Below are 26,414 nucleotides of genomic sequence, written 5' to 3'. Positions count from 1 at the left end.
AAGGCTCCAGGTTCAAGGGAGACAGAGGCTGGAGCAGGCTGGGATGAGATGGGTAAATGAAGACAGAGTAGGAAATTACAGCTTTGAGATCACACTCAGGGAAGGGAATCAGCAATTTTAGAGCATCACATGCTATTTGTGATAGAGCTAAACACTGTCTGTGATCTTCCAAATCAGAGTGTTGTGCAACCTTTCTTACTCCTCCCTTTGTTTTACCTTGTGATTTGAACCCCAATGTTTGCTAGAAGTCCTTTGATGCCCACCCAAGGAGGGAGAGCCAAGTGAGGCAGCTGGCGTGGGTGGGGGACGGGGTGTGGGTGTCCATCCGCCTGGACTCCACGCTGCGCCTGTACCACGCGCACACCTACCAGCACCTGCAGGACGTGGACATCGAGCCCTACGTCAGCAAAATGCTGGGTGAGTCCCCAGGGAAAGCTGCTGTGGTCCTGCTGCCTGCAGCTTCCTTCTCCTGCTGGGGGTCAGGCAGTTCTCACTGCGGGTTTGGGGTAAGGGCAGTTCAGATGGGTCTGTGCAAACTTGGATCTGGAAGGAGAAGCCTGAGTCGGTCTGTGAAGCATGATGGGGGTGATGGGTCATCTCTTACAGTCTGTTGGCCTTACCTGGTGTGTAAAATGTCCTTAAAAGCTCAGAACTAATGAGGAAAATGGTGATTCAGTTGGGCAGGTACCAACAGATACTACAATCTTTCTTTTTTTATAGTGATGCATTTTTTATAGCTAAAAATGGGAAAAATCCATTACCTGGCTGGAAAAATTGCCTGTAAAAAAAAAAAAAAAAAAAACCCACCCTAAAATAGTAAATTTTTATTGCTGTTGAGCCAAGTAAGCTTTCTGGGTTTGGTGGTTTTTTGGTTTTTTTTTTCATTAATACCTGTATAAGAGCAATTTGACCACCTACATTACACAACAAATATAGGTAATTAGGCTCTGGGAAATCCTTCACAAGTCACTGCTGTGCATTGCTCGTGGCTGGTCAGCCTTCTGCTCCCCTCATCATGCTAATGAATGAGAAATTAATTTTAATGGATGACAAACCACTACTATCTTATACCTGTGAACTCACTTTTTTTGTTTTAGAAGATGGTAAACCCCAACAGATTTTACTGTGCACCATTAAGGAGCTGTTATACCTTTTTTGCTTTCTCATAGCTAATGTTAGACTCTTGCAGTATAGGTTCTCAATTTAATTGCAGTGCTGTAGCCTTCCAGGTTATCTTTACAACTTAAATGTGCTCCTCTACTTTGTTTCTGTGAGAAGTGGGAGGGAATTACTTGTCTGTGTGATTTGGGAGTTCTCTGTTGTAGAACTAAAATTATTCTTGCTCATAATTTTTGATGAAAAGCATCTTTTGTTTTTAGGTACTGGTAAACTGGGATTCTCATTTGTGAGAATCACAGCACTTATGGTGTCTTGTAATCGTTTATGGGTAGGAACAGGAAATGGTGTCATCATCTCCATTCCATTAACAGAAAGTAAGTAAAATATCAATGAATAGCACTGTGCAATATGATTTAGGAAAAAAAAACCCAAAAACAAAACAGTATTGAACATCATTCAGATGCTTGCTAATGAATAGAAAGCTTCACTGCCAGGTCTGACTCTTTCAGGTTTGTAACAGATCAGGACTGTGTGATGTTTAGCACCTAAATCTGTGTATGTGGTTACAATTACTCTGAGAAAATAACACATCTCCAGAATCTCCTGTACTGCTGTTTGAGCAGAGTTGGCTTGAATCAAAGGGGTACTTTGAAACCTTAGAGCTGAGCAGTAACAACATTGATAGAAGTTTATTGCTTATATGAGCCATCATTAGTTTCTAACTAATGTTATTTTTGATTGCCATATGATCACAAAGTGGACTTTGATTTGAGCACCTTGGTTTTGTTGCTAATACAGTTTGATTGGCTTTAGTTCTTAAGAACTCATCACGAAGTGGATATAAAAGACTGGAACAGAAGTAGCACAGACTGCTTTAAAGGACACGTTCAGAGTTGTAGGAACTGTAAACACATTCTTCAAACAGGGCACTAACATCCAGGTCAAATTCCAGTCATGTCAGTCCTGGGTTTTGCTTAATAACAGACCCCAGACTCTTGCCATAGGCTGAAGCTAATTGAGGGCAGTTGAGTCTCAGGAGAAAAGAGCGGCTCAAGGACAAGCCAAATCTTAAATAGGTAAAGCTTGGGAAGAATCTCTGTGTAAATTGATTGCATTTGAATCTTGTGTCTTAGACTAATGGTTTTAACAGCTGGACAGAAGTTTCAGAAAATAAAATGCAGACCTTTGATAGTCCTAATTGTGCTGTTGTTACCTAGAAAATAGTGCAGTCTGACAGGTGAAGTTTTAGGGTGATTTAATAGTGAAAACTCTTCATGTTGTATCTGCTTTGTTGAACAGCAAACACATGCATTGTTTCTCATATTGTTCCATTGCATTGTCCATCCATACAGTAACTTTTTTTTGCCTTGCATGAATGTATTAAGGAAGGACAGACTTCCTGTCATGGATTTTGAGACATTTTAAATCATGCTTTCAAAAATTATAGCTCTTAATTTGCATCAAGCTTAATTTAATGTTTCCAGAGGAATTTGTTTTAAACCAGGAGTGAACATGAAGAAATCCCTATTAAAGCTATTCAGTTTCATTTCAGTTCTGTTGGTTGGTTGTGGGTCAGAACAGCCTTTTGGGGGTAGCCTGATAGTGGGGCTGAGAACCCTGGTGAGAAATATTAATGGTTTTTAAAAGCAGTCACATCCTTGCATGAGCAGTGGCATCTCTCAGTCCCCTGGGTTTCAGTAGCAGGGCAGCAGATGATGTTCCAAAAGGGTACTTGAAAACCTGAGTAGTTCTATATTATTCTGAAGCCTCCTGCCAAGGAAAGAGAGAAAGGGGAAACGTTGCTAATCAATAATAAACCTAAAAATATGTGACAGTGCTTTTGTGGTCTATTTTATACTGAAACTTCTATAATAAGATGCTGTTCTTTGTTGACTTTTGATTGAATCTTCTGTAATTAAATATCTATTGGTTTTTTAGGAGCTAAAATTTTAAGCTCTACCTTATCAAAAACCAAAATATGAGTGGTGGGTTCTCATTAATCCTTCTCCTCTACTGTCATACCTATCCATTTCCCCTTTCCTCCTTTCTCACTAGCTGTAATCCTCCACCAGGGACGTTTACTGGGGCTGCGGGGTAAGTGCAGATCCTGAACCAAAACCTATTTTCAGGCTTCTAATAGCCACTTTGAGGCTGTTTCCCACTCTTTATAGATTTACCCTTTGTATGTTCCTAAATGTTTTTCCACTTGCAGTTACTGCATTGCAGCAGTTTTATGTTTGCTAAATGGCCACCAATCTGCTCAGCAGTTTAGCATATCATCCTGTGTTGCAGCTGAACTCTCATATAGACTGTTTTTCTTCCAGCCAATGTGAAACCACATCTTATAACTTTGTCATTAATCCACATCATTTGCTGTCTTGTTACAAATCACTGTTTCTTTCACTACTTTGATAGTCTTTGGAATGGAGATGGCTTGTATGTCTAGCATGAGTACTTCTCTGGTTTAATGTATTTTAAAACTTCTCAGTAAAATCTAGATGTAGAATGATAATAGGTTAGCTCTTTCATGCCCACAGGTGGCTGTTTCTAGAGAATTTTTGCTGGCAAGGGCATACATTCATACATTATGATTAGTTGGAATGAAACTGTATTTAATGACATATTTAAGTAGATGGAATTTGCTCATACTGAAACACATAAGAGGTAGTTATTTTCTATGAAAGATACAGTCCTGTCACAAATTATTTTTTCCCAAAAGTAGGATATTGAAATCTGGTGTTTATGCTAGACTAATAAGAATCCTGCTCCATTTTCTGATGTACTTAAAATAACGAAGCATGCAATCTTTTTCTTTCCAGCTCTGTCTTGAATTGGCATTGCTGCCCTCCTGTTTCATTTTTATCTAAGTTGGCTTTAGCTTTTAGATGGTACCATAAGGTTTCTTAACAAATAACCACTTCAACAATTTGTGTTTTGAAGTAGAAAACATCTCCTCTTCTTTTACAGCCAATAAATCAGCAGCAGGCTCTGGAAACCGTCCAGGGAGCGTGATCCGTGTGTATGGAGATGAGCACAGTGACAAAGTGACTCCAGGGACATTCATCCCCTACTGCTCCATGGCACATGCACAGCTCTGCTTCCATGGCCACAGGGATGCTGTGAAATTCTTTGTTGCAGTACCAGGTGAGGTTTTGTTCTCATCTTGAAAAGGGTTTTTATTTTGTTTGGGTTTTTGTTTGTTTGTTGTTGTTTTTGCCTTCATTCACTTAGTTAAACACAGTGTTTAGGCAAAGATAGCAAGAGTGTGGATTCATACTTTCAGAAGCAATGTACTGTATTTTAATTACAAGGCTTGTCTGATTGCTAAGTGCAGCCGTGTTTAATGGGAGGAAATGGGATTGATCACAAGCAAGGACTTTGCTTCCCTCTGTGGGAAAGGTGCTGTGCTAAGTGAGCACTTGTCTGGTAAGAAGGCCCTCAACTGCTTTAGGCACTGTCATTCAATAACCAAGCACAGAAGGTTTTAGTCTGAGATAAGGCATAAAAAAGTGTTCTGTTTTTCACCCAGGTCAGGTTGTTTGTCCTCAGAGTAGTGGTGGAACAGATCTGACAGCTGATAAACAAGCCCAAGAGTCCTTCAACCAGAGTCCCTTAAAATCAATATTGGTGATAAGCGGTGGAGAAGGATACATTGACTTCAGAATGGGTAAGAAATCGGAGCTTTCAGTGAGTCATACTTCATACTGAAAGGGTATTAACCACAAAAGTGCTGCTGTAATTGCAGTGAGTGCATTTGTGTGGTCAGTGTACCCAGTCTTTACCATACACTGCAGGGGTAGAAGTATGTTTGTTCTGACACATGCCTTCAGTTTCTCCTCCTCCTCCCAGTAAACTGTGACCTTTGGGATGACTGTGTAAGAAGGTTTATTTGAAACTCTGCTGTGCAGTCATGTACCACCTTCCTGTTTATGCTTTCAGTCTTTCTTTGGCAGATTAATCTTCCGTCTCAAACCTCTGGAAAACATGTCCTTAGTTAAATGTGCAGCCTGACTGAAAACAAGTTGTGTTAAGTGAAGAACACTCAGTGTAAATTTTACTCATTTTTGAGTGGGAAGGAATAAAGTAGATCTCTTATCTCTGCATGCCCATAGTATTTGATCATGCTTTTCTTGGACAGCCCTTTTGCATGATCTAGCCCATAAAGAGTTCTTGTGTAAACATGTATCTTCTTTTTTAATTGAACTCTTTGGGGAAATAAAATACGAGCTGTTGTGATTCTGTGCTTACAATCTGCAGCTGGAGGCCTTTGGCATAAAAAGGTGTCACAACTCTTAGACCTGCTTTTGACCTTTTGCCTAAATCTGTCTGTAGTCTTTCAAAACCAACCAAACAGAAAAACAACCCACATAAACCATTACAAAGGAAAACCCAGGAAGGCCATCCCAAATCCTGTCATCCCACTCATCAGTGACAAGCAGGTTCCTGGGGTGACCACGTTGGATTTCTGGGGGAGGCAGGGCTGGAGGAAGTTGTGTCACAGTGCAGTGAAGGCTCAAGTGCTGTAGTCACTGCAGGGCAGCTGGAACAGCCGCATTCCAAATGCTCATTTTGCTGTCCCTGTGAGCTGGGTGCCAGTGCTGCCTTAGCCCAGCCAGTGCCACAGGAGCCCAGCAAACTGGTCAGGAGCAATTTGGGGCTACTCTGTGTTTAGCTCCCTCAGCCCTCCAAAGGAGTCTAACCAGAACAGCAGCCAGAATTTGATCTGGCACCTTCCTGAAGGTGTAGCTCAGTTCCTGTTTTGTCTGGTTAAAGTGATCTCCTGGATTGATGGTCCTGGCTGTCCATGTGCAGTTCAGTGTCACCTTTGGTCCCAGTCAGCTCCTGTCACCCAGGGTTCAGATGCAGCTACAAAACAGTTCTTCTTTTTGTAAAGTAATAATGGAGAATATGCTCAAGGCTGTCTTTGCCACTGTGGGTGGAGTTGTGACAAGCTGGAATAACTGGAACAGGAGGAAAGAGTGGGAAAGGTTGACAATAGACATGAATGTTGTGTTGTCTCACACGTGCTCAATTACAGCTCTTGTCCCCAGGGCACTTTCTAGTGGCAAAACCATCTCTGTCTGCCTGATAGTTTGCAGATTAGGTGTCTCTACTTTGAAGAGTTACAAGTAATGAAACATGTAGGATATGGATACTTATTAAACTGCCATTATTTTTTGGGCTAGAAATAAAGAATATGGCCAGCAGTCTGCTAGGCTCTGAGATAGTTATGCAACACACTCTGTTTACATTTACAGACTTTAATATGTTTTTATATCAGCATATGGCAACATTGTCTTTTTAGTGTTTTTCTTGTCTTGGTGCTTGTGCTGTTGATGCTGTTCTGGTTATTTGCCTCAACCAAAGCTGTTTTTTCCAGGTGATGAAGGAGGAGAATCTGAACTCCTGGGAGAAGCTCTACCACTTGAACCTTCTGTAGCCAAAGCTGAGAGGAGTCACTTGATAGTGTGGCAAGTCATGTGTGGCAGTGAGTGAGCCTGTAGGATGCAGCTGGAGACCTTAAAAATGGGGGGAGAAAAAAAAAAAAAGCTTCTGCATGTTTTTTTTTATTTTGTGAACCTGTTTCACTACATGATGTTGAAGCATTTCTTTGCTGTTTAACTTTATATTGCAGACCTGTCATACCTTTAGCTATACAGGAATTAGCTTGTGCTGTTTTACTGCACCCATGTTGAATGGAACTGGGAGGAAATGAGAAGTTTCTCCAGCTGGTGTGCACACCACAGTGAGCAGCTGAGACAGTTTTACTGTACCACAGCAATCTCATGTGTTCACTTCTTTGGTAGTCTCACTTGAGTTCAGCTTTGTTCCAACTGAGCTTCATTTCACTGTATAATGCATTGGGTGAAACAGCAAAGTTATTGCCAGAGTATGAAAAAAATGCACAAATTAGAAGATGGATTATTAAGACTCATTCAAATACTCAGTGAGGGCTAAAACAAACTGTATATTTCAGCTTTTGTTTTCAAACCTGGGAAATCTTGCTCATATTGTGTACACGGTTTAATTTGTTACATTCTTCTGAATTTGTGGGGGGAAAGAGGAGGCTGTATAGGAATTAAAATGAAAATATTTAAATAAAATTGTATTTTCACTATTGAACTTTAAAGTTTGAGAACTGCTGCCCTCAGTAATGAGCAATTTTGAGTATCATGTTTTTCCATCTCCCTGACTCTGTTTCCAAAGGGTTTACTTAGGCTGATATCAATTGGAAAATAACTGTAAAATTCTCAAACAGGGGATATGTTTTGTTCTTTTCTTGTCTTAACTCCTTATGTCCTAAGCACTTAGAATGATCTTCTCTGCCTAGCTGGTCAAACTCACAAGGCACTATGTGTGTGAAAGTTGGAGACCTCCTTTAGAGCATGAGAAAAGACTGAGAGTGTACAGGAAAAAAAACCACATTCTGCTCAAGTGAGATCATAAAGGAAATGTAGTTCCAGATAATTAGGTAAAAAATGTATTTTTTGTAGCTCCATACCCAAATTTAGTAAAGAAAAAGAAATAATTTAGCAACAATATTATCAGGTAACACAAAGAGAAAATTACCAAAAGTCAGGAGACTAAAATTAGGCTGACATTCTGTCTACTCACCATCTATTTTTTTAACCATAAATGTGAGTTTAAGACTGTCTTCCTTTTACACTGAAATTTCTGCATTAGTATCAGACCTAAGTTAAACACATCATGATTTCTGTACTTCAGAAGATTTAAAAAAACAGATTTGCTCTTTAATTTAGTGTCTGGAAAATAAAAGTTTTGAGGGGTATTAGCAAACATCCAGCATTTATCCCTGAAAGGCTGGAGCTGTTCAGATTAGCAGAGAAATTTGATTGTGAGAGAACTGAACAGTTTCAGAGGAGTAAATATAGAAACACTTTTTTAAAACTGCCTAAACATTTTTATGCAATAGGAGCAGTTCTGGTCTATCAGGCAAACATGTGTTTATATATTTTCTTAATTTTTTAAATGAACACATTTAGCTGAGGTCTATTGTGTAAATATATATTTAGGCAGCTTTTTCAAATGCATATCATAGCTGATAAACCAGAAAATCTCCATTCAGGTCTATTGGTTAGATTTATATGTATAAATACTTTTTAAGCAACATATTTTGTACACAGCTGTTCCTCTCGTAAATATGTATTTAGGACATGAACTATGTAGTAAAAAATCCTTATTAAAGATGTTTAATACCTTGGTAGTATTTTTCTCTTCAGAATGCCAAAAGCAATGAGAGCATGTTGTTCATAATTTGCTTTCCATATTCATCTTGAATGTCACTCTTAAAGTACTTCGGCTTAAATATAAAGTCTGGAAGCTTATTAAAAATTATACAAATACTAATTATACACAAGTAACCTGAGTCAACACTCTTAGACCTATTTTAAACTTATAGGCATGTATGCTGAACATGAAGCACATCTGAATTGACTAATGGGATTGGATGTCTTAAGAAAAATGCTGTCTAAACTTTTACTGTTGTGCAGAATCTTCACTGTGAGTGGTGCAGTTTAATTGCTTTTCCTGCCATTTTCTTGAATTTATTTTTTTTTTCTCTTTGGAAAACACAATCTCCAAAGTTTTTTACTCACTGGTTGATTGTCACATTCTCGTGTTCTTAGGAAAAAACAAAAGCGCACAATTCTGTTCCTTGGTTCTGTGTAGGATTAATTTGTTGTTAGAGGCGAGCTGTTTTCTCTGAGTGGTGTCACTGCTCCAGCTGGAGCAGTGCAGCCTGGCAAGTGTGTACCTGCTCTTTTGCCAAATGGAGCTGGCCCACCGTGCCATTTTAGTCATTTCAGTGGGCCAGCCCCTGCAGATATTTCAGAGAATGATTGATTGCTTCTGTCCAAAAGTGGAAGGGTTTTAAAGCAGATAGTAGCTGAACTGTGTAGCACTGTGGGTGTAGATAAAGGCATGTGCACTTCTCTGTATTTCTCATTTAAAACCATTACCCCTGTCCTAGGGTACAGTAGATTGACTGGGTCCCTGTTGCCATCACAGTGTGCTGGGCTCTATAAACTCCCCTTAAGGTCACTTGGAAAGGTGAATAAACCACACAAACCCCAGGCACTGGGATGACAATACACCCTCAACTCCGTCTCAAGAATGTGTTTATGCATTACACTCGTGATTAAAGCATCATATAAATAGGAGCTAATCTCTTGATAGCTACAGCTTGTTAATAGTTTGGAAACATTTCGAGCACAAAATCTGCAGCACATGACTTGCCTGGGTTAGGGGTGTTTGCATGGTGAGGGTGAGGCTGCATTGTCCATTCCTTGGGAGGATCTTCCTGTGCTGGATAGGACTGAGCTGACAGAGCGTAGACACTTTATCATAGGCTGCCTTAGTAACAAACAAATGTTAAATCTGTTTTATTATACTAACTGTTCTAAAGAACGTGTGTCTTTAAAAAATGCTGTGTAACTGAATATTTATTTCCATGTGAGTATTATAAAAGTTACCAAAGGATTAAACCTGACTTAGCACTCTGTAAATGGCCCTGTTGAGGTGGGCCTTGTGAAGGCCCCACTCTGTAAAATGAGACACAGTAAACTCAAATGCAGTTCTTCTTTAGGGAAATTCAATGTTCTTTTCTAACAGGGTTATGCCATAATGTAACAACCTATATTGCACCTCAAAGCATTTTTCTATACACTAAATGTCTCTCCCACCCTCTAACAAGATTAAGTTTCCTTTATTAATTTTGTTGATGCACATTTCTCGATCTTTTAAACATATATTTTAAACATTTTATGGTCTGTAATTTTTGCAAGTTTTGTCTGTTGGACACTTTACGCTGAATTTTACTTGCCTCTGTAATCTGAGATGGATTCTACAGCGTTAAACTTGCTGTCTGTTAAAACTTGAGGCTTCTTTTCTGTGAGCAGAAGAGCTCATATAGCAGTGTAGTTATTTCAGTATTTATTTCTATTATTGAATCCATGAGGTTCAGAATGTAACTTTGTACATGAAATATATATAAATATGTATATGAAACATGTATTGGGTCAGTGTGTTTTTTGTGATCTCATGTTAATTTTGCAGAGTTTTGGTGCTATCAGAAGACACAATTTGGGGGATTTTACACTAACACCAAATATTGTCATTACAAATGATTTGTTTGAGCCAGCCAGGACTGATGTTATCCTGCTTTCTCATTATGGGCCCAGAGAAAAGCTGAGAAGAAAAGCTGTGATGTCTGTGCCTCTCTTGAGATACAGATCTGGAGGAGATCTGCTTGATGCAGCTTGGATGAAATAGATGCTGACACTGAGATTTATTTTTGAAATTGTTTCAGCACAGATTCATCCCAGCTCAAGTGCTCACTGGTTACTTCCTGCTCATCCAAGGAAATGATGTGTTTTTAGGGCAGAAGAGTGAGGACATGGTGTCTGCAGAAGCAGAACACTTGGCCAGAGCCAGGGTTTCATGTTTTCCCAGCTCTCCTGCCCCTTCCTTAGCATGTTTGTCCAGGTGTGTCCCTGATCAGTGTGGCAGGAGTGTCCTAAGAACCCCTGGCTGTTCCCAGGGGCAGAAAGCTGTGCTGGGGACACAAAACCCCCCTGCCCTCCCTGTGAGTGTCACTGCAGCTGTTACTGCTGCCCTTGGGCACTGAAGGGCCCACATGAAGTTGTTTTAAACTTCCAGAACAAAAGTGCTGCAGATTTGTTTGCACAAATGCATGTGCAAACACTGGGATCATCCTTGGATGAGAACCACCAAATGTCCTGTTACCACTGTTGTACCACCTTGAAGCTTTATAAACCTGGTCCTTCAATAAGCAAAATTTTTGGTAGTTTTATTGAGTTTTCCTGTAAGATTTTTGCCTCTCCAGAACAGATGTCCTGATGCATTTCCCTGGGTTCATGTGCATTGCCAGGCAGGTCACACCCTGCACTGTGCTAAAGCAGAGTGTGTCTGTATTAAAAGGGAAGAAACATCATAAATCTTCACTCTGGAGATGTTTCAGCTCTTCCAGCAGCCCTGGAGCCCCTCAGGTCTGTGTGTAATTGAATTTTTCAGATCTGGTGTTGAGAGAGATGTGAGAATAGAGTTGTGAGCTGAGCTAAGGTGTTACAAGTGGTGTTTGGAGACTGAAGTTTGAAGCCATTGGAAATAACAAACCTGTGTGCACTGGGCTGGGATCATGGGGAAAGCACTCACTGTTTCTGAGACAGATTTCTGAGAAGTTCTCTCAGTTGTGTCAGTCTCCTACACAGAGAGGTGTTGAGGGCAGAAAATATATAACTATACAAACTATTAAACTTTTTCAGTGCAAATGCCTTTATTGAAAAATACTTTTTTTTTGCTGGAAATTAAACCTCAAGCTTACTGAGAGAGACTATTTCCCTTTTTCTACAATGGAGTAAACAGTAAACCAAAATCTGGGATTCTTTTTGCCTTCACCTCCCATTTTCAGCATCCTGTCTGAGCAATACAGTCTGGAGCTGGTACTGAACATCCTGCTGATCTCTGATGCTCAAGTGCTCCTTAATTGTCCTGTAGAACAAGCTGTGAGTGAGGGGCCTCTGGCCACCAGCTCCTGGCAGGGCCTGCAGGACTTACTGTGTTCTGTGGGGTTACACTTGTTTAAAAAAAAACCTATTTTGAGTGCAAATTGTTTTCCACTTCAGGATGATGGTGGGAAGGGAGCTGGTGGGAAGAGATGTGGATTGGTGCTCATGACACTGTGCTTGAGCTTGTGGCCAGGAGGAGGAGCAGTCTGAGTTGTGACACAAGGTGGTGCTCTTACAATTCAAACACAACGTGTAGAAATTCATTCTACTGGAGCCTTCCCTTCTCCTGGCCTCCTGCACAGCCAAGCCTCAGGTTCCCTGGAGCTGCTCTCCCAGGTCAAGCTGTCTAAGGAAGGACAGGAACCCAAGCACTTGGTCACTCTGGGGTTCAGGAGATGCTCCCCTGCCCTCACCCCAGGAGTGCTCCAGGTGGGATTTGCCTCTGGAGCTGGGACCTCCAGTCCAACTCACCTAACTCTTTTGGAAAGGGAAAGCTTTTGCTTCATTAGACAAAAATAAACAAAAATAGACTGCTGGGCACCGAGATGGAGCCAGGCAGGGTGAGGGATGTGAGGTTTCTTGGCATTGCAAGGGCTGAGCAGCTGTTCCCCAGCACTCCCTGCTGCTTCTCCAGCCTGCAGGGAAGTTCCAGTTTGCAGGTGGGAGTTAAAGGCTCCCTTCACCCATTCCCTACCTGAGAACAGCAGCAGGTGTGGCTGCAGGGCTGAGGGGCTGATGCTCCTTACATCTCCAGGGATTTGGGGCAAGTTGTGGGGTGCTGCCATCTCCTGTCCTGAATGTTCCTGTGTCCAGGAGCCTTTTAGGCTGTCTCAGATTTGGGGCTTAAATGAAGAGGAAAAGGGAAGAAAACCCAAAAAATCATGTTGGAAACCTTCCTAGATATCACATCTGCTTTTCAGTTCCAGCTTTTGGCACACAGGGCTGAGATGGGATCAGTGTCCTGGTGCTCTGGGGCCCTGCCCTGGCTCAGGGCTGCAGGGCTGGAGCTGGCACCAGCCAAGCCCTTTGTGGCAGCAATAGCAGAGCTTCCTCCCAGTGTCATCTCAGACTTCCCCAAATCCTGGTCTGCAGACACAGATCTGGGGGTCTCCCTTTAAAATTAAATTTGGCTGACATTTGCTATGAGTTGAGGGAAAGAGGAGAGCTGATGGTGCTGCCCTGGGTCAGAGCACACATCCTGCTGTCCTGGCTGGTGGTGGCTGAAGGCCCCTGGAGGAGGGAGCAGGAGGATGGGGAGGTGTCCCACAGCTCACCCTGCATCCTGCTGTGTCTCCAGGCTGCATCAATCAGCTTCTACCTTGTGGAAACAGCTGGACTGATGGAAAATGGTGCAGCTGTCTGTATCCAGCAGGACTGAAAATGAGGAAATCAGAGAGCTCACTGGTTTGCAAAGGCAGCTGCAATACCCTGGACACTCTGGATGAGAGTGATAGAAAATTTTGCCACTTTTTGTCCTGCCACTGCACAGGTGCTCCTGGCAGATGCTGTTGCAGGGATGCAGGTGCCACACGAGGCTCTGTCCCTTCTTGGGGCATTTGGATTCTGCTCCTGGGATGGCACAGAGATATCTGGGATGAGCAGCACATGGATCAGGTGTGAACTGTTTCAGTCTTTCAGGCCAGACATGGTTTGGGGTCGGTAACTGCACAAGTTGTTAAAGGCTGATGGGGGAAGCTGAAATCCAGGGGACAAAAGGTGCTGAGGACTTTTTTGGCTGCTAATTGATGTGTTCAGTGAGAGAACAGCAGGATGTCTGTGTGGGTGGGGAAAATTGAATCCTTGTCAAAATTGCCCAAAAGGTAATGAAAATCCCTGAGATAAGAGAGAGGTGAATTGTGCAGCATCCACAAACCCATTAGAGTCCGGTTGAGTCACTTGCAAATAAACACTGTGTGGGTGCTAGGGAGCTAAAAAAGCTCTTCTGCCCTTTGCAGATGTGCTTGTGTCTCATTTCCCCTGAGAAGGAAGGAAAGGAGGGAGGGAGAGAGGAAGGAAGGATGGATAGATTGAGGGATGATGCATGATGGATGGATGGATGAATGGATGATGGATGGATGGATGGATAATGGATGAATGATGGATGATGGATGGGTGATGGATGGATGGATGGATGATGGATGGATGGATGGATGATGGATGGATGATGCATGGATGGATGGATGATGGATGGATGATGGATGGATGATTGATGGATGATGGATGGATGGATGATGGATGGATGATGGATGGATGATGCATGGATGATGGATGGATGGATGGATGGATGATGGATGGATGATGGATGGATGATGGATGGATGGATGGATGGATGATGGATGGATGGATGGATGGATGGATGATGGATGGATGGATGGATGATGGATGGATGGATGGATGATGGATGGATGATGGATGGATGGATGATGGATGGATGGATGGATGATGGATGGATGGATGATGGATGGATGGATGGATGGATGGATGGATGGATGGATGGATGGATGGATGGATGATGGATGGATGATGGATGGATGGATGATGGATGGATGGATGATGGATGGATGATGGATGGATGGATGGATGATGGATGGATGATGGATGGATGGATGGATGATGGATGGATGATGGATGATGGATGGATGATGGATGATGGATGGATGATGGATGGATGGATGATGGATGGATGGATGGATGATGGATGGATGATGGATGATGGATGGATGATGGATGATGGATGGATGGATGGGGGGATGGATGATGGATGGATGGATGGATGATGGATGGATGGATGATGGATGGATGATGGATGGATGGATGGATGGGGGGATGGATGATGGATGATGGATGGATGATGGATGGATGGATGATGGATGGATGATGGATGATGGATGGATGATGGATGGATGGGTGATGGATGATTGATGGATGATGGATGGATGGATGGATGCTCAGCCAGGCCCAAGCTCAGAGGTTCAGGGGGTGCAGCCCCACCTTGGCATTGCAAACTCAGCACCAGACACAAGGTACCATCCTTGCCTTGCCCAGGGCTGTGCAGCTTTCCACATGTGGGATGAGAAAATGAGGAAGGACATTTCCAGAGGGAAGGAAGGCACCAGGAACATCCCAGCATCATCTGCCTGGCAGTGCCAGTACTAGAGAGCACCAGGACAGAATAAAGGTTTCATGCAAAGGGGGTGAGGAAACAGCTTTACTGCTTCTTGGGTGATGACCTGCCATCAGCTGGGCACAGCAAGTCAATGACTGGCTTTTTCAAACATTTTTAATGGTTCTCTGAACTTTCCAGGGTGCTCAGAAGGTTATTTCACCATAGCAACCTGCATCTGCAATAAAGCCCCAAATGTCACCTCTGGGCCAAAGCTGTGGCTGAAGTGCAGGCAGCTGTGAGCAGAGGTGGGTACAGCTGTGAGCAGAGGGGGGTACAGCTGTGAGCAGAGGTGGGTACAGCTGTGAGCAGAGGGGGGTACAACTGTGAGCAGAGGGGGGTACAGCTGTGAGCAGAGGTGGGTATAGCTGTGAGCAGAGGGGGGTACAGCTGTGAGCAGAGGGGGGTACAGCTGTGAGCAGAGGGGGGTACAACTGTGAGCAGAGGGGGGTACAGCTGTGAGCAGAGGGGGGTACAGCTGTGAGCAGAGAGGGGTACAGCTGTGAGCAGAGGGGGGTACAACTGTGAGCAGAGGGGGGTACAGCTGTGTACAGAGGGGGGTACAGCTGTGAGCAGCTCTGGGCTCAGGGTGAGGAGTTTACACCATGATCCCTGTGGGGCTGCTCAGCCTGGGAATTTACAGCTCTTCACACCCTTCCAGTCCAGGTTCTGCTGCCATCCTGGTGTGCAAATTTCTCTTTGAAATGGCTGCAGAATGGCCTGAAATGTCCTGTTCTCAAAATGGCCTGGTTCATCAGAAGGGCTGGAGGCATGAGAGCCCCTCTTGGCTGACAGCAGGAGAGAGGGTTCCTCACTTCACTCAGCCTGGAAATCACACAAATGGGTCACAAACCTGCAAAAGGAAGCACGGAGGAGACTTTTGGAGGGTTGAAGAGACTTTAACAAAGCTTTGTCTGGACTGGGGAGTTGAACTGTTCTTGTTTGTGAGCTGGGTTTGCAAGCAGTGTGAGGTGTGATCTGAAATCGGACAGGAGAAGGTGAAGGAAATGAGAATAGATCCCAAGGAGAGGTTTGAGGAGGCAGCACTGGCAGGGCTGTACCTGCTGATGAAGTGGCATTTCCATGTTCCTCCTGAGGGTCAGGCAGGCTTTGCTGGGCTCTCTGTGCCTCGAGCAGCTGGGCTGCACCACACCAAGCTGGACTGTGCTTCTCACTGCTCAGTGCTGCTGAGAAAGTCAGGGTTCAGGAGAGCTGCAGATCAGACTGGCACAAGTCTGGAGATTCTTTAGTGCTGGTGGTGTTTGGTCTGCAGCTGCTCTCCACCCAAATACTGGCCCCAGGGCACAGTGTGCAGCACACCTTCCTCCAGGGAAGCTCTGCTGTTTGGACAAGAGCTTTGTTCCACAGCTGCTGCAATTTCCTTTCTTGTTTGTACAGATTCCATTTTTTAGGTATATCTCACACCCTGCTTCTCATCACTTCTCATCACAAACCAAATAAATCACTGATGCTGCAGAACCTTCCTTCCCCTCCAGACATGGATCACCCAGAGATGTTCTCAGGGGTGTGAAGTTGCTCCAGGGCAGTGGTCACAGCCCCAAAGCTGCTCTCAGGCACAAGAGCAGGATTGTTGGGGTGTGCTGTGCAGGACCAGGAGTTGGTCTTTGTTGATCCTTGTGGGTGCCTTCCAACTCAGCATATTCCATGGTTCTACATTGCTCCTTCATGGAAGAACATGTCAGGGCTGAATCTTCAGGGAAGCTCCAAGGCAGCAATGGCATCAGAGTGGGATGTGGAGCAGAGATGCTCCAGAGTCAGCCCCACAAGCTCTGGCATCACAGCAGAAACACTGCCAAGCTCTGGGGCAGATCTTTCTGCAAGCCAAGATGTGGATATGACCCCTCTGTTTAATTCATCTCTTCAAAGGTTTTTCTTGCTGGCACCTGAAGAGATGGAGAGGGCTGAGAAAGGAGCAGTCTCACCAGCACACTCATTGTTTATAGGGCAAACACCCAGGGCCAAGGTTGGGGTGGGGTTTTCCAACTGGGCACAGCTACAGTCCTCATGAGAAACCAAAGGCTGGCACTTCTGGCTCTCCTGTGCCACGGGGCAAGTGCCCAGCTGCCCTCCAAGCTCCCATATCTGCTTTGCCTTAAAAGAGCCCAAATCAAGAAATGCTCCAAAAAAATCTCACTGGGGTGCTGGAATTGGAATCTTCTCTAAGGCCAGTAGTAAATTACATAAGACTGTAGGTCATAGCTCAAGATAAACCTTTTATAGGCCATAAATCCACATTTCCTGGGTTTTTATAGCTTCTGGTTAAAAACGTAAAAATACTTTGTGATTGGAATAAGCCAGCTGATCATCTCTTGACATAAATTCTGTGCTGGGGAAAGCTCCTCATCCCATGAGGCTGTACCCTGTGGGAAGGCAGGGGATGTCCCCAGGGGAAAGATGGGCATAAACAAAAATGTCAGGTGTGTGTGTGCTGTAATTGAGGGTCTTGCCAGTGCCACATCACCACAGGGTGACACAATATTGTGACACCCTTTAAACCGTGTCAGCATCCAGCATCTTTATTTCTGCAGGTTTATGGTGGAGGGTGCAAGATCTTATTGGCCTTTAACATCCTGGACTTTGCTGGCTATCTCCCTCTCCCCTCATAGCCTGTATTTTGGGATCATTCCCATCCACTCTGGATTTTGCCTGCTTGGCTCAGCTGGGCAGTGCTGAGCAGGGTGCCTGAGGTGTGACTGTCCCTGTGAGGTTTCCTGAACCATGTGGCACTGGGGACCCCACTGAGCCTGCAGTGCTGCCTTGCTCCCCAGTCTTTCCCCGAGGATCTTCTGCCTTCCTGACTCTTATTTTTTGCTGAGAGGTTTTTATCTTGCAGTTGTGCTAACTTTCAGCTCAATCTGCGCTTTGACTCATTTTAATATTGTTACTATCTCAAACCTACTCCTTGTCACATATTTGGGGAGTAGGCAGGAGACATCCAAGAATCTGAAGCCAAAAATAGGGAGAATGAGAGAAAATAAAATGATGACTTTGAAGCTCTTCTGACTCAAACCCAGTCTAGCTGTGCAGCTGCAGGTGCATGGGGAACCCTTGGGGAGACACCCTGAGCCATGGGCACAACTGGACATCAGTCCAGTCCCACTGCTGGGCTCCTGCTGGTCAGGTCTGTGCCATGAAATTCTCCTAAACCTCAGCCCCTGCTGGCTGCCTTGTTCTTCAGCCTGTTCACACACTGAGCAGGAGCAGCACTGGGCTTGTGGCTGCTTTAATTTCTTTTAGGATCATGTTTGATTAAGCCATGTGTTTGTTTTCAAAATCCTTGCCCATTTCATGCTGGTTTTAACTACCACTTATTCTTAGAGCTGAACTGGTTTTAAATTTCCTTATTCCAGTCCGAGCTTTCCTGGTCCCAGAAGAGAAAACAGATTAGCCAAGGGCTGTTGTGGTATTGAATTTCTCCTGTATTGCAGTGTCGTAATGCTTGAGTCAAGTTTCCAGGGAATAGCAGCTCAGTTAAATAATCCTGCTTCTGGAGGAGTTAAAGAAGACGTTTTCCACTCAATTTCATGCATGATATTCTGTGCAGAATCTAAAGAGCAGCATAAATTGACTTGAGAGGCAGCTTTTAGCTGACCATGACACACTGCTGTGGGCACTCAGCCAGGTGCTGGACCCACGTTGGGGTGGGCACAGCAGCAGAGAGCCAACCCTGATGGGCACTCCTGCTCATCCCTGGTGAAGTTTACTGGCATAAAAACATCTTTTCCTGGGGAAATGGGGCACCCCAGGAACAGGCAGTCCATGCTCTGCACAGCGTGGGTGTGTTGGGAGGCTGAGGCTTCATCAATGAGGAAAGGGCACAGCCAGGTGTTCTTGCCTTGATAATTTCTATCACCTGAGCACCAGCTAGGGTTTGGACAAAAGCTTGGATTGCAATCAAACCAACCCCTCAGGGGCTGGGAACTCCCCCTGGAAGATGCAGCTGCCTGGGATGGGGCAGCCCAGCAAGCACAGATAACTCCAGACTGGAAGTGGCTCAGAGCTGTGGCTTCTCCTTCCAAAACCACCATGAAGGAGAGGCTGATGTGCCTGAGCCTCACACAAGCTGTCCTGCATCTTGCTGGTGCAGCCATGTCCCAGCAGCTCCTGAGAACTGCTGGGGATAGAGCCCCAAGGGGTACCTGTGCCTTCCTGCTTCTCCCTGCCCTTCCCTCTCCCTGCAGGAGCTGTTCTTTCATCCCCTGGAAAACCCCACAGCTCCATGGCTGGGGCTGGAAGGAGTGTGGTGGAGCCTAACACAGAGCAGGGGGGCAATGCCCCACCAGAGCCTGGCATCAGCCCTCAGAGCACTGCCCAGCACCCTCTGGTTGTGGCAGTGTCCAGCTGGGAGCCAGGACAAGCTGGGAGCCAGGAGAAGCTGGGAGCCCAGGACATGCTGGGAGCCAGGACAAGCTGGGAGCCAGGACAAGCCATCTCTCTGTTAACCCCCTGTGAGTTTCCTGTTGCTGGGGAGGCCCTTGCTTCATGCCCAAAGACACTCAAGTGCTTCATTATGATCTATAACTCTGAGGGATTGTATCACCACTACTTTTAGTGCTCTCACTTCTGGTATGAGCTCTGTATCTCTTTTCAGCCTCTTATTTTCAGTTTCTTATTGCTGTTTCCTAAACTCATCCACAGCACCAGGTGGGCAGCAGCTGGGGAAGTATTTTTGTCTGCAGGCAGCACAGTGGGGACAGGACCTGCTGGTGTGGGGGACAGGCACAGTTTTGGCTGTCCAGCAGCTGACACCAGCCAGGGCTGCAGCCAGTGTGAGGCAGCTGAGCCCAAATCAGAGCCCCATCCCAGGGCAGCTCCTGCACCACTCCTGCTGCAAACCCAGCCAGGGTGGGTCTGTGCCAGCTGTCCCCAAACACAGCTGAGGGCACAGAAATGGGGGCTGTGTTTGCTTGGGGGCCTTGTGCTGTGGCTCACAGCGCTGAGGTGTGTGAGCTTGGTGAGGTCTCAGTAAGGTGAGCCACATCCCTGCTGCACATCCCACACCAGGGAGGGATCCCAGCACGGGGGGATCTGCAGGGGGACAAGCACAGAGTCAGGTAACTCCCAATCCCTCCCCTGTCCTTCTCAGCTCCACTCAGGGGACCCTCCCTTGGCACCAGGGCCTGGCAGGGACCCAGAGCTGGATGGGACAGAGAGAGGAAACCTGGCCCTGGGGGACACGGCAGGGCTGGGAGAGGAACACCCCAGGGCTCCTGGCTGCTGCCAGGGGGACAGAAATAGCCATGCACAGCTCCCTGGAGAGCAGGGGCATCCACAGGGAAACCCTCCCCTGCAGCAGTGCCTGGCTTGCTCCCATCAGTGCTGCTCCTCCCAGCTGCTGCCTGCTGGTTACCAGCACCACTCCATCCCCTCTGGGTAATCCCTTCCCTCCCTGCAGGCCAGGAGTTCACCTGAAGGCCATCAGAGGGATTTAAGCTTTTAGCAGAGGAGTGAAGAGGTTTTGGAGAGAACTAAACCTGCCCTGTGTGAACTGCTGAGCTCTGGGTCTGGACCTGACTGACAGGCTGGGGTGTTCTGTGCTGTTATTTTATGGAATAACAAGGCATTTCCTGTAAAGCAGCAATCTGGAAATGCCATTGTCACAGGTTGTCTGTGCTGTAGGCACTCAGCTGGTCCTGACGTGTGTGAGCTCCAGTTCAGGTCACTGCCACCACCACCACCACCATCCATCCAGAAGGGACAGCACTGGCTCACAGCCTGGGTTTGGTGTGGGAACACAGCACCACACTCATCTCACCATGATAAACCAAGCCTGCAGCCCTGGAGCAAAACAAAGTCACAGCTTACTCCTGTGCACAGAAAATCAGGATGTGAGCAGGTGAGGAGCACCAGGAACTGAGTCCTTCCAAATCCACAGCAGTGCTTCAGGAGCCTTTGCAGGATGTGTTCCTGTGGGTGCTTCTCTATGCCAGAGCAAATCCATCTGCTCTGCAGTGAAGCAGGGGCTTGTAACCCTGAATGGGGCCATGGCTGGAGACAGAGACACAGCCCTCCTGCTGGTTCATGTGACAAAAACTCTATTGCTCTGGACCCTCCTCAAACAGGGGGTTTGAATTTCCCTGGGGTGCACATGTGATTTGTTGTTGTTTATGTCACTCATTTCCATGTCCAATGGTGCATCTGTACTTAGGGTTTGATGGGTTGGCTGGGACCCCCTGTATTTGTTCAAATCCATCCTGTCAGGGCTGCAGCTTTCAGGCCAGCTGCAAGGTGTCAGGGGCTCCCAGACCTCCTCCACCAGTGCTGCCACCTTCCCTCTGCTAACTGAGGCATGGGAAACATGTCCAAGGTGGTGCAAGACAGCTGCTTCCTTCAAAGGGAATCTTATGGACTGAATTCTGTTTCTCCCCCTGGAACATATGCCGAGGTGGAGCTGGGGATGGGATGGTGATGGATGGAACAGGCAGATGAAACAGCAGCAGGGGTGGGCAGGGGCAGGGGGAAGCAGCATCTCGGATCTTGCTGGCATTTGTGGAGTGTACAACTGACAGGAACATTTCAGGGCTATGAATACAAGCTGACGTGTGCTGCTGTGTGCAAGCCACACTCCTGGGACAGGACATGTGACAGCCTTCAGCAGACAGAATTTTAGGCAGCCTCTTCCAAACCAACCACCTTCAAATCAGCGCCTGAACTTTGTTTTTGCTGTGCATTTTTCTTTTTTTATTGTTGCAGGGTTTTATGGCTTTTTGTATCAACCTTGGTGCTAAGATTGGGTTTATTTAGTGGTGTTTTTCTGCTGTATCCCCCCTGCTGCTGGTTTCTGCTGCAGCCAGGGCTGAGCCCAAGCTCAGTGTGAGGGATTACCAGCTGGATGCTTCCATGGCCCTTTATGGAGTTGGATTTTAGTAGCAGACAGTGGATGGCTGCAGTCATGGACATCAGGCAGGACCACGGGATTCTCCTTGACTGACCAAATGTAATAGCAGGGTATTTCTGCTAATGAACACTCACACACATGTATCTGCCTGTGGGTAGTGGGGGCTCTGAACAGAGTCCCTGTGTGAGATTCACTTCAAACCAGACAGTGTGGGAGGCCCAGCTGCTCACCAAAGGGATGGGCCCCAAATTTAAGCTTTTAAAAAGCTCCTTTTTCTCTACTTTTCATTTTTTCTTTCCCTTACATGAACAGGGCAATTAATCCTTTGTACTGCTAAGCATTATTTAATGCCCACACTGCCTTTCCCCCTTGCTAATTTGGGTGGAAGTAGCAAGGTCTTTCTGTGTGAATTCAGGAGGTTTATCCTCTGGGCAAGGCACTCTGAGGATTGCCAGTAGCAATGTCCCTGTGCCCCTGAATGTGTGATTTCTGTAAGAAAACCAGGCTCAGACAGGTGGGTGAGATGATCTGGAGCTCAGTGCAGAGAGCATTGGCTCCATGTGTCTCCTCTAGGCTGGAAACAGCTTCAATTGGGCTCATGGGCTGGAAAAAATTAGGAGGAAAGGGTTGTGTTCATGATGGGTCATGCCTGAGCAGTGGCTGGAAGCAGCAGCAAGTTTCTCCTGGATTATTCCCCCCTCCTCTCTCCCCATAGCACCTTTTTCCCCTAAAACCTTTCAGACTTGGGCTGGTCTCCAGCCCTTTGAGACAGAAGCCATGCCTACCTAACCCCACCCTGCTGAAGTGGATGTGAAAATTAAGCAGGCTGGCTATTTCTGAGCCATGAGTAAGATCAAAATGCACATGTTCTGACAGGCAGCAGGATGTTCTGTCACCCAGGATGGGGTGGGTGACCAGGGGCACCCACTGCACCCCCCAACTCCAGAAAAACAGCAGCCAAACCCCAAACAGCCAGCAGAGCTCATGGCACACCTGGTGCCTCAACAGGCACAGGGTATTTGGATAAGGATATTGGTTTTATTCCCTTTTTCATGCACCACATCTTTTATTTAATGTGGGGCTAAAATAGACCATGGAGTAAAATTCCCAAATACTGAGGTAGAGGAGTAAGAGCCTGAACTTCCTGATCCTCCAGCCCAGTAACCCCAGTGATCATCCTGATCCTAAGGAACAGGCAGCAATTTTGGGAACTGAAGGTGATGTTTTGGTAAGGGCAGGTAAAAACAACCCCAGCAGGAAGTGGCTTGCTTGTATTTTCATTTTCAAGGGGGTCATGAAGGATGTGTTCCACAAGGATCCCAGTGCTGTCAGCTCCAGCAGCTGCCAGGTATTTATCTGAGGGGTACCCAGGGAGGTGCAGGGGAGCATTCATGCATGTGCCCACTGGAATGGCATCCAAAACCATGGCTCTGAAACGTGTTTTCATTTGGAAAACGCCCAGCTCAGGAGGTTTGCTGTACTGCAGAAGAGACCTTCAGTGCTGAAGAGTAGGATGGAGTTTTCTGCTCTGTGATTTTATCTTGGGCAAGGGCTTGCAGTCACTTTTCTGTATCTGCCTCCTTCCATTTGTGAGTAAAAATCTGAGGGTTGGCTTTTGGGGTTTTTTTGGTAGTTTCTTACCATTACTGCAATGAAAACAGTCCTCAAACATTATCACTAAAAGCTAAAGGCAGGGAAACACTTGCACTTCAGCAGGCTTCAAAAAATCCTGGGGTCTTGAACTCCCAGCACGGAACGGTCGGGATGGGACCAACAGAGACACAAGACCTGGCTGCCCTTTTCCTTCAGCTGCAAGGGCAGTGTGTGTTTGTGCTGAGCAGGGGGATGAGGGGTCAGGGCAGGGTTTGGTTTGGGAAGGGGGATCAGCTGTGCTGGAGCATCCTGCGGAGACACCGGGTGAGTTCCTGCACCCGAGCGCCTGTCCCTGCCCTTGGCAGCCTGCACAGCGATCCTGCCAGAGCTTGTCACTGCCTTGGCATGATCTGAGCTGTCTGCACCCATCCATCATCCATCCATCCATCCATCCATCATCCATCACCCATCCATCCATCCATCCATCCATCCATCATCCATCCATCCATCATCCATCCATCCATCCATCCATCCATCCATCATCCATCCATCCATCATCCATCCATCCATCCATCATCCATCCATCATCCATCCATCATCCATCCATCCATCATCCATCCATCATCCATCCATCCATCATCCATCCATCCATCCATCATCCATCCATCCATCATCCATCCATCCATCCATCCATCCATCATCCATCCATCCATCATCCATCCATCCATCATCCATCCATCCATCATCCATCCATCATCCATCCATCATCCATCCATCCATCATCCATCCATCCATCATCCATCCATCATCCATCCATCCATCATCCATCCATCCATCCATCCATCCATCATCCATCCATCTACCCATCCATCCATCATCCATCCATCCATCCATCCATCCATCATCCATCCATCCACCCATCCATCCATCATCCATCCATCCATCCATCCATCCATCATCCATCCATCATCCATCCATCATCCATCCATCCATCATCCATCCATCCATCATCCATCCATCATCCATCCATCCATCATCCATCCATCCATCCATCCATCCATCATCCATCCATCCACCCATCCATCCATCATCCATCCATCCATCCATCCATCCATCATCCATCCATCATCCATCCATCATCCATCCATCCATCCATCCATCCATCCATCATCCATCCATCCCCAGATCCCCCACAGCTGCGCTGCTCGTCACCCGGAGCAGGGAGTGAGCCCTGGGCTGTGTCACACCTGGACACGCTTGCAGCTTTCCAGGGAGCTCTGGGTGCTGCAGGAGCCTCCCCTGGGAGCAGCCCCTCGCCAAACCAGGGTGCAGAGCCCAAGGGTGCAACTCAGCAGCTCAAATGTCACGACTCAGGTGCAGCTGGTCTTACTTCATGTATTTATTTCGTGTGAGTAACAGCAATGTATTTTCACTCAAACCCTTCTGGTGCTCCAGAACTGATTTTGCAGCTCAGGCCATGTGAAGATGAGCTGAAAGCAGCCCAGTCCCTGGCTATGGACACTGGGAATTCAGATCTGCATTTACTCAGCTTTGCTTGCCTTTCCTTACCATCAGCCAAACCAAAACCTTGGCTCCAGCTCCCCATGAATAGTGGCAAACTTTGGATCTGAGCTCCAGTAATAAGCAGTTGTTTGCCCTGGCTGGAGGCTTATGACTCTGCAGGAAAAGATGTTTCTAGGTATTATTCCTAAACAGAGAATGACAGCTCAAAGAAGAACCTTGTCCAGCCATGCCATGTGTTCAACTCTTTGAGTTTCCAGGGCAAATGAATAACTAGAATGAGACAATGAACGAGATAAATAACATTTAACTGGTGCTGTAATGAACCTCAGCAGTCTGCCTCTGTGGACACCCTGCAAATTCATCTTCATTGCCATTTTGTGTGAGAGCCTTAAAAAAGGCTGTGACTTATTTTCCAAATCCCCTGAAACACAATTGGAATTGAGCAACAAATTCCCAGTGGTGTCATTTGAAAAATCCCAGGCCTATCCCTACAGGGAGATAGAGCTGCAGGTTAAATACAAGCTGAGAAGGCCTGGGTTTCTCTGTGCAGGATGGCAGTGTGCAGAGGGAGGATGGCTGTGTCGTGTGTCATCCAGCCCCTGGAGACACCAGGTTTGGTTACCAGTTCCTGGATAGGGGGGAGGTTGTTGTGCATGAGGAAAATTGAGGGTGTGCCACCACAGGGCCCCAAGTGTGTGCCTGCCCACACCCCCAGACAGCCTCAAAGCAGTGGATTCAGCCTTTTGCCCTGGTGTGGCCACTCCACCACATGGACAGGGTTTGTGGCCAGGTCTGAGCTTGGCATCCTTGTTGGAGCCCTCTTGCCTGCCTTGCAAAAGGCTCAGCCTTGTTCCTGGGGTTAAAACAGAAACCACAGCAAAGAGTCAAGAGCTTTCCCAAATAACTTCTGGGGAATTTGGCTTAGGTAAATTTAGGAAGAAATTCCCTTCATCTTGGTCTGTGGGCAACCTTCTGGCTGCTCAAAACTTTAGAAGAAGAAATGGGGGAGACATCTGGAACCACCCTGCTGTCTTTACTCCCTCAATTGCGGTATAAAATACCAGGGAAGTCAATCTTCTGGCTGTACACTTCTCAGAGTGGAGCAAAGGAGTAAGAGTGGGGATCACCCTTCTCTGGGGAGCAGCACTTTTGCACACTCACTCTTGAGGCTTTCAGCTTCCAGGCAGTAAAAAGCAGAAGCAGCTCTGTCTCCCTTCCAGATGTGCACAGACAACTGAAACAGAAACTAGGCCACAGCAAAGGATGCGCAGAAGGCACATGACACTGCATCTGTGTTTGTCTTTAAGATCATCTCTTTATCCTTTTTTCATTAAAAAGTAAATGGCATTTTACGTCTCACAAGCTCTGCCTTTGCAGGTCTGTAGCAAACCCTTGTGTGTTAATTGGATTATCCTCACGGTGTCTGTATGAAGGGGAAGATCTGCAATTCCCATTTTTTAGGCAGATCAGCCCTATCAAAGCAAAGCACCCCCCACGTGTCCCACCAGCCAGGAGCACAGGTGTGTGAGCCCCAAATGCCACAAGGGACACAGCTCTGGGGGATGGCTCACTGGAAAGGCAGCACACACTCAAACTCCCATCTGCTCTG

The 26,414-nt window shown here is 46.2% G+C and overlaps 1 protein-coding gene across 12 annotated transcripts in view; it reads left to right on the top strand.

Annotated features, from left to right (window-relative positions):
• Positions 1–10,150, top strand: part of SPAG9 (sperm associated antigen 9) — a 61,682-nt gene extending 51,532 nt beyond the window's left edge. For 7 of the 12 annotated variants that reach the window (XM_033076848.2, XM_033076847.2, XM_033076850.2 and 4 more), the window contains 6 exons: positions 246–417; positions 1,380–1,493; positions 3,175–3,213; positions 4,087–4,263; positions 4,649–4,786; positions 6,500–10,150. In XM_033076848.2, the coding sequence (XP_032932739.1) occupies positions 246–417; positions 1,380–1,493; positions 3,175–3,213; positions 4,087–4,263; positions 4,649–4,786; positions 6,500–6,615 (756 nt within the window). In that variant the 3' untranslated portion in view covers positions 6,616–10,150. The remainder of the gene's footprint in view (positions 1–245; positions 418–1,379; positions 1,494–3,174; positions 3,214–4,086; positions 4,264–4,648; positions 4,787–6,499) is intronic. The other 5 variants (XM_033076852.2, XM_033076851.2, XM_033076856.2 and 2 more) reach the window with 1 other exon arrangement.
• Positions 10,151–26,414: the final 16,264 nt, after the last annotated feature.

This window comes from Catharus ustulatus, chromosome 20, assembly GCF_009819885.2.
Source record: "Catharus ustulatus isolate bCatUst1 chromosome 20, bCatUst1.pri.v2, whole genome shotgun sequence".
NCBI classification, from domain to species: domain Eukaryota; kingdom Metazoa; phylum Chordata; class Aves; order Passeriformes; family Turdidae; genus Catharus; species Catharus ustulatus.
Note: the sequence above shows the minus strand (reverse complement) of the source record. Positions and strands in the feature narration are given on the sequence as shown.